The 14,773-nt window shown below is 40.4% G+C and overlaps 1 protein-coding gene across 2 annotated transcripts in view; it reads left to right on the top strand.

Annotated features, from left to right (window-relative positions):
- LOC120545527 (E3 ubiquitin-protein ligase UHRF2-like) overlaps positions 1-14,773 on the top strand; it is a 35,425-nt gene that overhangs the window by 13,765 nt on the left and 6,887 nt on the right. For both annotated transcript variants that reach the window (XM_039779927.1, XM_039779928.1), the window contains exons 3-7: positions 1,231-1,550; positions 11,816-12,034; positions 12,337-12,446; positions 12,602-12,788; positions 13,324-13,447. In XM_039779927.1, coding sequence (XP_039635861.1) covers positions 1,231-1,550; positions 11,816-12,034; positions 12,337-12,446; positions 12,602-12,788; positions 13,324-13,447 — 960 coding nt within the window. The remainder of the gene's footprint in view (positions 1-1,230; positions 1,551-11,815; positions 12,035-12,336; positions 12,447-12,601; positions 12,789-13,323; positions 13,448-14,773) is intronic.

The raw sequence follows: 14,773 nt of genomic DNA, 5'->3' as shown, positions 1-14,773 counted from the left end.
CCACGTCATTTCTGTATTAGATATGTTGAAATAATTAGTTAGTGGCTTAATTTAGCTTACATGAAATAAAGAGTGGATGAGTTTTACCTTAATATGCCTATATACTATACTATATATAGCAGTTTGGAATAGTGCCATTTCGAACATGACAATAATAGGACCACCACGACTGTGATTTTAGTTTCCCTCGTGCATGTGGTGATTTCTTTTTTTTTTTTTTTTACTAAGCAGTTCTCCATTCCTTTCTCAACTGTCTTGAGCTGTAGCACCTCAGACTGCTATGATATATAGTATTCCAGCCAAATAAATCCTTCCATTCTCACTATTTAACTGCTCTGTCTGTAGGTCAGATACCCTGAATGCCTTTAATTTATTAGGACTAATGACATTTGCACAAGCATGCGGCAAACATTGCTAGGGAGGCAGATGCCAAACCACACATAAGAAACAGGTCTTTACAGCCCTGTCACTAACTATCTTACAGATTATAAATAGACTGCAGTCAAAACCCATACGTTCGTGAGTCTACTCTACTGTATTCTACTGAGCTTTGCCGGCTGGCTGGCCCACATGTCTGAGAATTATACAGTATGTGTGGGACTGGACACTTTTTGATGCCAAAAGTCCGATCCAGCATGCAGGAAGATCAATACTGTAACTAAGTAGATTGTAAATTAGTCACATGCCTTCACAGGCTTTAAGCATTCACTGCAGACTTTTCACAGAGGAGCCACACTCTTGAAATTTATTTCAAGAATGCATCTCAAACATTTGTGCTCACAAGAATTTAAAGAACATCATGAATCTCACTAGGGTGATAAATGTTAAATTAATGTTAATTACTCTAGTGTTTACTGAGTTCCTCTTAAGTCCCAGGATGCTGTTGGTGGTAATGGTTCACGTGAGTAGTCTAACAAATTCATTTGCAGAGATTTTTAACTTGCTTAAAATATGAATACACCTGTTATCAATATGTGGTAATGTAGTTGGTGACAAAATCTTGACTGACGGATTTCCTAATAAAGTCTGAAAGTTGTTTTTCAAACTGCGTTGACAACTATAATAATTGGCTGCCCAGGGTAGGAAAAACATTTAAAAAAATCCGATACTCTGTATCGCTAGTAAGTATTTGATGTGTAGCAAATGCTAAAACATGGCATGTTTCTTTGATCAAATGACAAATGGGATCAAAAGAGACCAGGTGTTATTTTTGTCTTTGTGTCTTCTCAGATTAACGAGCTGGTGGACTGCAGAGACGTCAGCATCGGTGCCTGGTTTGAGGCCTGCCTCGAAAATGTGACACGCGCTCCCAAAGGACAGATAACGCCCACCAAGGGCAAGGTGGGCCGGCCCCCAAAAAGGACTAATGGAAAGCTGGAGGCCGAGCAGGGACAGGCCTACGGCCAGGGCCAAACCACAGACAGTAACAGGAATAATGTTGTGTTAGGCTCTGAGAGTAATGGAGCCTCCACCTCTCAGACAGACTCTACAGCAGCTACAGAGACCAAGGAGAGAGAAGAGGATGTCATTTACCACATTAAATATGACGAGTAAGTGATGGCTTATTATGCTGGGGAGAGTGTTCCTACTGCAATTGTGCTGATTTTGGTTGCAGCGATAACAAACCCATCATCACAGGTTTTAAATAAAACTGCACAGTTGAATTTTGTATTTTAGCGGACATCTGACTGCACAGTGTCAGTGCGGCAGCATTTTGGTCTGGTGAACAAAATCCTTATAGATGGTAAAATGCTGTTTAGGATTTGAATGTGCATGTGCTGTGGCTCAAAAAGGTGTGAATGTGTGCCTTCTTCATTGCATATGCTGTTACAGCACAGTATAAAATAGGTTTTTGTTTTTGCTAGTTATCAATGTATTTGCTCGTGCTTCTGTTGTGGCATTCTTCACAAAAACTGTGCACCAAACATACATACATGGTGTGTGTGTGTCTGTGTGTGTGTGTGTGTGTGTGTGGTACTATTGGCTGCAAGCATCAGTAATGGTGGTTTGGCGTTTTGGGAATTGCAGCCTCTGCTTTCTCCTGGCAGTTCAGGGGATGAGAGGGGGTTTGTGTAGTTGGTGCTACAATTTGGACTCTATCTCTTGCACTCTCCTTTTCCTGCAAATTCATTCAGAAGCCGATGTTTCCATGGTAACTCATGAGTTCTCAGGAGCATTACTTCTTTGCTTGCCTCCTTCAGCTTTGTCTGTAATTGCTGTGAACATGCCACCGGTGAGACATAACCTCCTCGCTGCGACTATCATCGCGTGTGCCTGTGCGGTTTCTGTCATGGGAGGATGTGCCAGAAAAACTGTATCAAGGGTTGTTGAGCAGTAAATGTTTGTTTTCTTTTAGACAGACATCATTCCCATTTGACATTCCGAAATCCTTCAAATCCCTGGCATTCTGGTTTGTTGTTTCATCACTTGCAATGGGACTGGAGTGTTCCTGCAGGGACAATCCAATAATGCACACCATTTTGTTTCCCCGTTTTTATTTATCTGTTTGTTTGTTTATTCAGATTATTGTTATTGCCTCATGTTACTGATTCGCTTTATTTGATAGCTGACAGTCAAGAGAGGCAGGGAAGGAAACGAGAGTGAGACACAAATGACAACAAAGGTCCCACGCCAGTTTTAACCCTGGACATAGCTGTAATATGTGATTTGCATCTTCACCACTGAGCCGCAAATACAACCGCAATTTTGTGTGCTGTGCAGCTTGTTTAATATACTCTTTTGCTCTCTACTAAATGCGTATTATCCCTCTCTGTCCTGAGCGCCATTCCAGGTTTATTCCATCATTTTGTTTGCCAGAGAAAAGTGGAGGGTGGGTAAGATTGCTCTGCCTTCCCACACACGCACGTACACACACATTCTCCCCATCAAACACCTGCCTGCATAGTCTGAGAATTGAAAATCAGCGCTACAAAATGAACCACCATTTTTTAGCATTAGGCTGTTCTGGACAGAATTTATACAGAATGTAACGAGCTACAAAATCAAAGGGTTACGTTGGGAGAATCTCTCTTCTGCTCAGAGAGAGAGAGAGGACTCAGATATGGTTTCATGGTTAAATCTTGGCTGAGCTCAACATATGTTTAAGATTCTCTGTGGAGAGAGTAACAAATATAGACATAAAATAGGCATATAATTAACATAATTTATGTTCATGTAGCTTTCAAGTAGACCATTATATTTGCAATATGGAAATTTGAATAAAATTAATGTCTGGTTAAAATTTTGGTTTATATAATTTGCTCTATTACTTAACCGTACTGCAACCACTACACAACAGGATTAGTCCCTGACAACATCCAGACGAGTGTTCAGTATCCACATGTTGGGTTATTAGTATGGTCCCATGGAAACCAATTTCACATGTCACAGTAGGAAAGGCACAGGTGTAAATAGTAAAATTGATAACTGCTGAATTAATTCCATTTAGCTGCTTCAGTTTTAGGGTCCTGGTATTGTGCATGCTGGCTCATTGTCACACTGTCTGGTTTACTAGAACCCTTGAATATAATGTGGCCATTGTCAATGTTATTAGTAACACACCTGTGCTTTTTTACAATAGCAAGTAACAAAAAGGCGTATTGCCATCTGGAGCTCTTCACCTCATGTGAGAAATACAGATGGATAGTCCAGATAGCTGTATAAACTAAAATTGGCGTTTTGGGAAGGTTTTGCTTAAAAAGAGAGGCTTAAGCGCTTCTTAAATGGGCTCTGTCTTCTAATTAGCCAGGATCGACATATGCAATGGAAGAGATCTTACCAGTATCTAAAGCTGTGGCGGTTGGCCTGCCCTTATCGGAGCACAGTTGCTATCTGTGTGCAGCTGAGAGAGATTTATTTGCTGCAGTTAATAAGTGACAATGAAATAAAGTTTAATTTCAGTTTAGTTTCTCTTTCTCGCTCGCCCACTCTCCATCTCCATTTCTACACAGAGCAGTCATTGTTTGATGAGTAGTACCAAAATACAAGATGGCTGGCATTGTTTAATTACAGTTCTATGGGTCTGAGCACATTTAGGGTCATGTTTAGTGTGACTGCAGTCTTTGGCATGGTGGTTTATAGGCATTTTCACAGAGGACATTTTGACCTGTTAAAGTAGAAATGGCACAGGTGAATTTAATAGAATTAATGATGACTGATTGTTATTATTAGTAACAGCTTTGCTTTTCCTACTTTGACAAGTCACTGCTATGAAAAAGGCCTATTGGTCAACTGTGTAAGACCCTGCCTCATTACATATCTCACAACTGTGTGATCACCATGCAGTTAATAACTTCTACATTTTAAATTCTACACTAAATGGATTTAATAACCAAATTTGAGAAATCATTTCCTCAAAAATATTTTTAAAGATGCTCTAAGTGATGTCACACTTTTTTAGGCTACAACATTTTTTGTCACATACAGCAAACATCTCCTCAAAATCCGCTAGCTGCCTGTCCCCTGAACACACTGTAAAAAAAAACAAAAAAAAACCCGTCTCTGTAGACAGCCCAGGCTCCGCAAACGGCAACAAAAACAAAGTGCGCCAACCTGAGGCCTGTACTACAAATCAAGATCAACATGCCCTGGATTTATTTCAGTTACCCGGCTTCACCTAACCTAACAACCGCTGTCCCGCATAAACGGTGTCACGACGGTTTACAACTAGTTCAATCAACCCAGGGTTTCCCAATCCAGCGCCGTGCACGTTCACATAAAAGAGGCGGTGTTTGCACAGCATGACCAATCACAAACATCTACCAGAGCCGCATATTTTACATAAGAAGAGCAAACTATAATTCTACATCAATATGAAGAACACAGACACAATTTTATAGGCAAAACGCAATACAATTGCTGCTTCCTAAAACAGGAAGGAAAGCCAGCAAAAAAAGCTGACGCTGTAAATGCGTAAATCCCAACGCTTATCAATATCACTTCCCCATCAGTCAGGCACAAGATCTGACCATAATTACACTTGTGCTTTTCATAAACTGTCGTTGCTTTAGCCTATTATTTCAGTTGCAACCCTGGCAGTGGAAGCGATTGTGAGAACAAATAAAAAATATAAAAACATAATTCAAACCTGTGTGCGCATTGGCACCATACAGCTCAAGAAGACGACAAATAGCCTATACGTAATTCCCTCATCTGAAAATCTATATCTTTCATAAAAATGTTAACGGGGTTATCGGTCTCTAAATGTTTTAACTTTTATGAGCGCACCTCTCTCTCTCCGCACACCGAGCTCCCCCTGATCTTCTAAGAACGGTGACGCCGTTATCAATCAAGTATTGATTGGTCAGTAGGCGGTGCTTTTACACCGGTTGATCTCTAATCTCCAACGTAACCTGCTTCCGAGCAGGTTAGGTGTTCAGCATAAGTTACAACGGCGATTTAACCCAGTAACAAGTGATCCACCTTCGTGATACACAAAACTCTGGGTTGAACCTGAAGTTACCCCATTAACGCCAAATCTTGCTTCGTAGTACAGGCCTCTGCACCACGAAACATAACAAACAGTGTTCCAGCCAATAACCGACAAGAAGGATTTGGGGGTGGGGGTTAGTGCGCGGAAGGGACAAGTGCATCTCGCTGCAGCCTGCGGGAAGGCGGGGCTTGACATCAAGGTAAAATAAATATATTATACAGATTTATTACATGCAAAATGCGATATTTCAAGCCTGTATTTGTTATAATTTTGATGATTATGTCTTATAGTTTATGAAAATTACATTACATTATGTCATTTAGCTGACGCTTTTGTCCAAAGCGACTTACAATTGCTATATATATCAGAGGTCACACGCCTCTGGAGCAACTAGGGGTTAAGTGTCTTGCTCAGGGACACATTGGTTGATGTATCGCAGTGGGAATCGAACCCCGGTCTCCCACACCAAAGGCATGTGTGATATCCACTGCGCCATCACCAACTGATGAAAACCATCAGAAAATTTTTATATTGTGAAAAGGTTCAATATAGTAGGCTCAAAGTGTCCCACTCTAATCAGCTGATTAATCCAAAACACCTGCAAAGGGTTCCTGAGCCTTTAAATGGTCTCTCAGTCTGGTTCAGTAGAATTCACAATCATGCGAGATGCTCCTTGGATATTCGGCTTCACTCAATGACCTGCACAGTAACACACCTAATCTAAGTATTTCAAAAGGTCGAACACACATAGTAAAATCGTAACGTGATTACCGTTATATCCAAGGGTCGAAGGAGCATTTTAACGGCAGTGCAATTTGCGGCTGTGGTTTAGCTGAAGCTAACGCCACTTAAGCTTTCACGTTACAATATAAAAGGTGTTGACCATTGACTTAGCTAGCACGCAAACAGTTAATTTACATGTCCATGAGCATGTAAGCAAACTACACCAAGAGACCAATACAGAGGAATATTGATAGAAAGCAGGGGAAACTAGTACTTTTATACTTTTTAGCATTGGCTAATTAGCAACCTGCCTGCCATTAGATGTTAGCTTTCAAGCTAGTTAGCAGCTAGCCCCAGAAGCTCATGAAAACAAGGCTTTCACCGGAGCAGTCTTAGGTTATCTCCGAACCACTCTTTTTGTTTCGAAATCAAATGAACGAAAAAGTACACGGGCCCAATTACAGTTAACTGTTGTTGCATGAAATGTCGTTTGTGTTTAGCCTACATCAGTTTCTATCATCTAATGTGAAACAAGAGGCTATATCAGCTTCGCTACCAGGCTGTCTTGGTCCGCTTGAGCGTATGGGGAGTGACGTAGGCCAAAACAAAAATGGCTGACTTGGATGTGGGCGGGGCTTGATGTCAAGCCTTCCCGTAGACTGCAGCGAGAGGCTCCTCGGAAGGGAGGGGGAGGGGACGGGATGAGCTAGCCTCCGTTTTGTTTGACAATACTTCGAACGTCAACAAGAAGTGACATCACCCAACATCGCTTAAAGCACCTTTTTAATAAATAAAAATAAACTAGTACGTTACTTGCTTTTGTATAACAATAAACATGATGTTATCAGATTGTTTTTACCATCAAATATGTATGTCTTAAGCTTAAAAAAACATTCTTCAGGCTCTAGTGTTGCCTCATACACTACAATTAGGTAATGCCTACGATGTGTATGTTAGCTTACATGGATTTCGGGGGAAATGGAGATTGGAGTGAGTTGGAGAGATTTCTGCTGTTACATTAGAATAATAGGATTCAGGTAGAAAATCTGAAAATTGGCCTTTTTAATACCTGAATTTGTCTTTGGATGTCTGTCACATGAATAAACTTTAAAATTTCTCTACCTAAGATTCAAGTAATTAAGAAACATTGCAAGTTGCAGCTTTACATTTTGGCTTCAATTACTAACAAAGCGGAGGTTAAGTAAGACTGTAGTCAATTTTCCTTACTTCTGTTGAAGCAATTATATTTAGCTTGTTTAGTGTCAGAGTATTTCTAACTTGCCTGCTTATCAGCAAATTGAGCATTTCTCATTACCTCTGTTCCCTTTCTCCCTCTTTACAGGGACCTCAGCTAAGCACACAAAGCGCTAATGATGGTTTCATAACAGAAGAGACTGTAAGAGCTAGATAAGTCATGTTGTCTTTATTTCACTACTGATGAAATAGGTGCATTATGCATTAATAAGAGTGTTGATGTGATTTTGGTTTCTTGTTTACCTCCTCTGCGCCTGAAAGTGTTTTTTCCTTCTTCCCACAACTGCAGGGACACTTATTTTAGGTGTGTGATATTTGCAGGTGGAATAACTAGCAGTGTTTCAGAGGAAAACAGTGTGTCGTGTTGCTTAAGAAAGCAGTATGGCCTGAAGGACCAAACGATCATGCATTTTACTTAAGAGTCAAGAGTGTAGTAGAGGTTTGAGAGTTTGCAAGAATTTTTATCAGAACTACCAAGACACGTTTCTTAATGATATCATTTTATTGAGCTGTGTGAGTGAATATTTTATACAAAAACAAATCCTTTTGTATTGAGGTCAATATGTTTTGCTGCAGATAAGCATTTCGTTTTAATGAGTACTCGGGCACTTTGCTACATAAATGCCTTCATTAAAGCCCGGCCGACAAATTGACAGATATTAGCTTTTTTCAGATATATGGCGATATATGTATTGGTGTATATGTAGACGATAAGTAACAAGAAATTGCAGTACAGAAAGGCTAAATGAGGTTTTAGGTCATTTAGAATGAGTAAACCACCATAAACGAATGGTCATACTTGATCAAGTAAGGTTGTAGCAGAAAAACCTCTAAAGGTAGCCTATTTAATTGCACAAGGGGGCATTTTATTGCATATTGTTCAGAAATGGTTTAAGGGACATTGAGGTCAAATGAGATTAATGGCGTGGCCACCACACACCGCATATTTGGGATGTCCTTGAAAGCAACATCCATAGATGGTAGCCTCCCTCTACCCATCAACCATAAAGTACTGATGTCTCTTGTTGAATCACTGCCAAAATGTCTGCCAGCTGTTTTGGGGGCCAAAATGTTCCCACACATTACAGAGCAGTGTTTTCTGTTCTTCTGGTCGTTGTATATCTGGTCTGAACAGAAATTTAGAAGAAATTTAGTTTACAGTTGTACTTTGCCCAAATCTGAATTGGAGTCATAGTTTTGAATCAGTTAGTAATTGGGTAAAAATAAAATCTAAAGAATCCCAGGTAGTAATATCCTAATATATTACTACAACATGCATGCATGTTTTGTCAGATGCAGGAAAGAACAACCTAGACAAAACTAGCACAGGCTTTTTAATGCATGTATCACAATGCAGGACCTGTTTAATAGATCCGAGACAGTGGACAGTCATGTTTCCCCATTAAGATGATTGTAATGCATCCATTATGAGATTCTGTTGCCTTACATGTCTATAATTAAATCATACTCTACTGTCGCAGTCAGTGTCGGTCCCTAAATGTCCGCACTGACTAAATAAAATGTTATTGTTTATTTCATATTACATCAGGCTTCTGTAAGGTTTTTGACTTTGCAATATTTTATTTTAAATTATTATTAATTTATCTATTGCCTCCGTTGGTGGATGTTCTAGGGTCTAAAGTAGGGCCAGTGTACAACAGTGGAGGGAGTGTGAGCTTATGAGGTCTTAAACTCCGGTACTTCTGCTCCCCTTGTGTTGCTCCGTGTTCCCCCTTCTGTTCATGCTGAGTCCCATTGTGCTCTAAGGTGTGTGTGTGTGTGTGTGTGTGTGTGTGTGTGTGTGTGTGTGTGTGTGTGTGTGTGTGTGTGTGTGTGTGTGTGTGTGTGTGTGTGTGTGTGTGTGTGTGTGTGTGTGTGTGTGTACACTTGCATGTTGGTGTGTGTATTGCTTGTATTGTATTCACCCCACCCAAAACTGCAGTAATCCCTTGCCTCTAAAAACCCTACACTGTGCCCCGGCCTCCTCTTCCTGGGAGTACGCTAGTTGTGTGCTACTCTTGCACTCTGTAGGCCTTCTCCTGTTGATTTACAATGGCTTAAAATATGCAACATAGCCTTGTCAGTAAGAAAGTACAGCATAAGTAGTGCATATTTGGACAGGATCAAATCTTCAAATGTCTGGTATTTAAGTTAATTCATGGGTATCATTGGTACTGTTTCAGTGCAGACTGTCTGAGAAAGTACCCAGTTTAGACTCCGGTTTCCTTCAAAAACACACACACTGCACTTCACAATCAATTAAAGAAGGTTGATTAATGGTGTCCAGTATGAGCTGAAGTACATTCAAGTAGTAATTAAGTGGTGATTGAGGTTAAAATCAATATAAAATAATTACATAATGCAGGTGTGAGTTTATCTATTGCAGCGGCTTCAAATGTTTCTCTGCCAAACAGAAATGAGGGTGTGGATTTTTTTTAACATTTATTTTTACTGAGAGTATCATCCCACCCTCCATTTCTGTGTATTGCACGTATTGCTTAATGGAACTAAACCAGCAAAAAGCTAAACATGAAATTGACTGACAGCATTTCTTAACCACTTTTTTGTTGCATCTTTCTGGTATTTGTTAAATTTAAATGTTAAAGTCGGTGCAACATCTCTCTTTAGGGCACTTGTTACCAGATTTCAGCGTCTTTGCCTTCTGGCTAATTTGGGTAAAAGCTTTGTAGCTGCTCTTACTGTATCTCACACACACACACACACACACACACACACACACACACACACACACACAGTGAGTGTTCGCTCATGCAAACATTTTTCTTCTTCCACCTTCACCTCCCACTGTGCAAGCGAACCTGAGTGTGCAGGCTGTTGTGCAGTTAAACTTCAGTGCTAACACATTGTTCATCTGTAAGCATAATGGATGTTGGCAATTCATCTTTGAGTCCGGCTTGATCCCTACAGCTAATGATGATTGGCAAGCAGGAACCTGGGCAGTTAACCTCTCTACTCAAAGTTTGCTAGAAAAGAAAACAATTTAAACTTGTTCAGATCTTCTTTGGGCAAAGGAGGAACATTTTGAGTTGTACAAAATGTGCTACTGGTTTTCCTGATAAAATGTAATTATTGTGTATTGTTGTCTAGTCTTAGTTCATAGTTCTGAATTCATACCAGTCTAATGTCTGTATGGTAAATGTGAAGCTAGATAGCTATTAGCTTAGCACAAAGACTAAACAAGGGGAATGCTTGGCTCTGTCCAGATGTAACTAAATCTGCCTACTTACACCTCTAAAGGTTACTCATTTGTTTATCTGTCTAAAAATCAAGGTGTAAAAACAGCACGTTGTGGTTTTACGGGGGTTATGTGCCAGACTATTTCTTGGCCGGAGGCTGCGACTTTCTGTAGTCTTTGTTAGTTGCCTGGCAACCTCATGTTGACGTCAAAATGGCTAGACTGGCATTATTGTTAGAAGGAATTAATAATCTCAAAACTCCTAAACAAGTCAGATTCTTCAATTTATTCTGGGTTACACCCCGACGAAATACTGTTGCTCATATATCATCATATGATGCATTCATGTAGTCATCAGCGAAGTTTGAGACAAACCTTCAAAAGAGACAACATTAAATATATAAAACCGTAAAGATATGTGGATGTTTTGTTCATCCTAATCCTGCCATTGCTACATATTTGTTTCTTTGCTGTCGGTCATCTTTAGACACCTCACCTTTCGTCACTGCATAATTCTTTGCTCCAAAACCACCACTATCTTAGGTGTTAGACAGATGAAGGTAAATCATAGGTCTAAATTCACATTTGAGTAAACTCATATAGGTCTGTAATGCGAGTTTCTTAAAATCAGCATTTGGTTTTATGTGCATAATCCAAATGTATTACATTTTTTGCCCCTGTGTGCTTGTGTGAGCTTCTGTGAACTTGCACAGAGGCCTATATTACTTATCAATGGAACAGTCTGTGCCTTAATGTATTGAGCAGTTTAATAGTTAATATTCACAGCCATCTATTTTTTACAGAACACACTGTTCTGACTAGCTGTTTTTTGCTGGGGATTTTTACACCGTTCAATTTTGTTCTCCGAGGATTTACTCTTTTAACCATTAAAATGCAATTGATGTCAATTGATTGAAGTGCTCAGTGGTAGCTCAGCCCTACCCATGGCCCATGTAGCTAAGGTATGAAGAAGTGAACACTTTTAAATTCCCAACAACATGTGGGCTGGGTGAGAAATGTGGCTGTCATGAAATGCATTTTATACAAAAACCTGATCTTTGAAGAAAAGAAACATGTATGCAAGTGTATGTAACCATTAACCTCCGAAGGACTGTATTTTGAGTAGATAAGACAACCGTGTGAAAACCGAGGTGCAGGCATACAGATTTCATAAACCTCAACCCCTCTTGCTTCTCTTCGTTCTTCTCCAGTTACCCAGAGAACGGTGTGGTTGAGATGCGACCGGTGGATGTGCGGCCCCGTGCCAGGACCCTGCTGCGGTGGGACCAGCTCCAGGTGGGCATGCATGTGATGGTCAACTACAATATGGAGACACCAGATGAGAGGGGCTTCTGGTTTGACGCTGAGGTTCAGACCCTCAACCAAGCCTCCCGTACCAACAAGGAGCTCCGAGTCAAGATCCTCCTGGGGTGAGGATCTTCCTTCCTAGGTGGGAGGGTGATGCGTTGGGCATAGGGGGGTTGTCTTCATTAGAATATCTGCTTGGCCAATTATTGTTTTTGTTGCTTACCAAGATAAAGTGTAACATTTGTATTTGTGACTTCTTTCCATCTCTCTGTAACACACTCAGTAACACAACTTTTCATCTTCCTCTCTGATTTTTCTTACACACATCTCTCTCTCTCTCTCTCTCTCTCTCTCTCTCTCTCTCTCTCTCTCTCTCTCTCTCTCTCTCTTTTTCTCTCTCTATTGATTCTCACCCTCCCACCAGGGGTCCTGGAGATATAATCGGGGATTGTAAAGTTCATTTTCTGGATGAAATCTACCAGGTGGAAAAACCAGGAGCTCGTGCACTCTCAGCCTCAGATGGACAATTTAAACGTATGCACCAGACCACACACACACTCATGCACACCGAGTGAAAATAGTGGCAAAACATGTACATAATTTCTTTGAAGGTATATATTAGAGCGGCCATACCATAAGACCATCTTCAAGTACGTGTGCATGCAGGTATGATTGTTTCCTTCTTCCAGGGAAGAGCGGACCGGAGTGCAAGCACTGCAAGGCTGACCCCGAAGCAGAGTGTCGCTTCTGCTCCTGCTGTGTGTGTGGCGGCAAGCAGGATGCTCACATGCAGCTGCTGTGTGACGAGTGTAACATGGCGTTCCACATCTACTGCCTCAACCCGCCGCTGGCCACCATCCCGGATGACGAGGACTGGTGAGAGAGAGAGTGTAGCTCAGCAATTAGTCACAACATCCTGCACTTCACAATCAATTAAAGAAGGTTGATTAATGGTGTTCAGTATGAGCTGGTGCATTCAAATAGTAATTAAGTGGTGATTGAGGTTAAAATCAAAATAATTACATAATGCAGGTGTGAGTTTATCTATTGCAGTGGCTTCAAATGTTTATCTGCCAAACAGAAATGAGGGTGTGGATTTTTTTTATTTTGTTTTTACTGAGAGTAAGATCCCACCCTCCATTTCTGTGTATTGCTTAATGGAACTAAACCAGCAAAAAGCTAAACATGAAATTGACTGGCAGCATTTCTTAACCACTTTTTTTGTTGCATCTTTCTGGTATTCGTCGAATTGAAATGTTTAAGTCAGTGCAACATCTCTCTTTAGGGCACTTGTTACCAGATTCCAGTGTCTTTGCCTTCTGGCTAATTTGGGTAAAAGCTTTGTAGCTGCTCTTATCACACACGCACATACACACACATCGACAGAAATGATTGCCTCTCATTCTGCCAGGTACTGTCCCACCTGTAAGAACGACACCAGTGAGGTTGTCAAAGCTGGGGAGAAACTCAAAGCCAGCAAGAAGAAAGCCAAGATGCCTTCGGCAACAACTGAGAGTCAAAGGGACTGGGGAAAGGTGAGACCCAAGGGCACCCAAAGGTACACACACACACACACACACACCGGAAGGCCTGTGGTTCCTCATCAAATTGCCTTGAAGGTGCAAAGAATATTTATATAAATATGAAAAAAGTATTCAGCAGCATTAACTTTCCAGATTGATTTTCCAAACGTCTGCAATTAGTGGGCACATGTAGGCTCAAGAATCCTGCACATGCTCCGGACAACAAATAGAAGAAGCAGCATTTTCATTATCAGATTTACACTGTAACACCTGCCACAAGCATTTAATTTAAAATAAAAAAATATATCACATCACTACCAGATTGCTGAGAATACGTGATAATAAAAAACATATGACATATATTTTTGAAAAGCTACATTTTCCTATGTGAGACTGGCCTTTTGGCTGCCTTGCCTTGCCTAGACAGAATCTTTGAGCACCGAATGGCTATTTGAGTTTGTAACACTTTTCACAACACAATTCAAAGTCTTTAAAATTACTTAAAAGAAGAACAAGACCTCTTCTTTAGGGTTCAAATGCATTGTATTTTCTAGTATATAATGTTTAAATTATATTTACATATAAATGCTGCAGAAAAATCTTCCAGAGCTGTAAAGTAATGCCGCGTTCTATTTACCTTGGAACTCGGAACCCGCAACTGGTAATGACGTCGACCCGAGTTGAATGCGTTCTACTTAAAAGTCGGATTTTCATTGTTTTCATTAGCTCTAGTCCGGTTAGCTATTGTTAGCAACCAGTTGATGACAACGCATTACGCCGTTTTTTTGTGCATGCAAACAGCGTAACAACATGTCCACAGATAGAAGTTAGACATGCCTGTGTGAACTACTGATTTAGTGAGACACAAATGAGACAGAAGTGCTTATAACTTTGTTACTGCAGCTTTCACAACTGTTGATACAGGGGGCAGCCATGTTGGATTTTGAACTCGGGCTACTGCGAGGTTGTACGAATTCCGAGCTCGTAAATACGAGGTCAGGGGGCGTGTTTCCGACTTTGACCTCCGTAAAAAACGATTTCTGAGGTAAATAGAACGCGGCATAAGTTTAAGTAGTTTTTTAACATATAGTTCTTATAGTACACCCCCCCAGCAGCAAAGGTTTGGGAGAGTCATTCATTAATTGATTCATCCATTAAGTGCATTGTTCATGCATAACACACTAATTTACTTTCCATTTACTTCCTCCAAACTGGTTTGTTTTAATATTTTGTGTGAGTAAGTAATCTGCTCTGTGTGTTGTCTTTTTCTTGATCAAAGATAAATGGTTTGCTTCATGTGAAGAGTGACCTGTGAATGGACCTCCTTTGAAGCTGTTT

The sequence above is a fragment of the Perca fluviatilis genome, chromosome 17, assembly GCF_010015445.1.
Source record: "Perca fluviatilis chromosome 17, GENO_Pfluv_1.0, whole genome shotgun sequence".
NCBI lineage: Eukaryota > Metazoa > Chordata > Actinopteri > Perciformes > Percidae > Perca > Perca fluviatilis.
The sequence above is the reverse complement of the archived record's forward strand: the minus strand, read 5'-3'. Positions and strand labels throughout refer to the sequence as shown.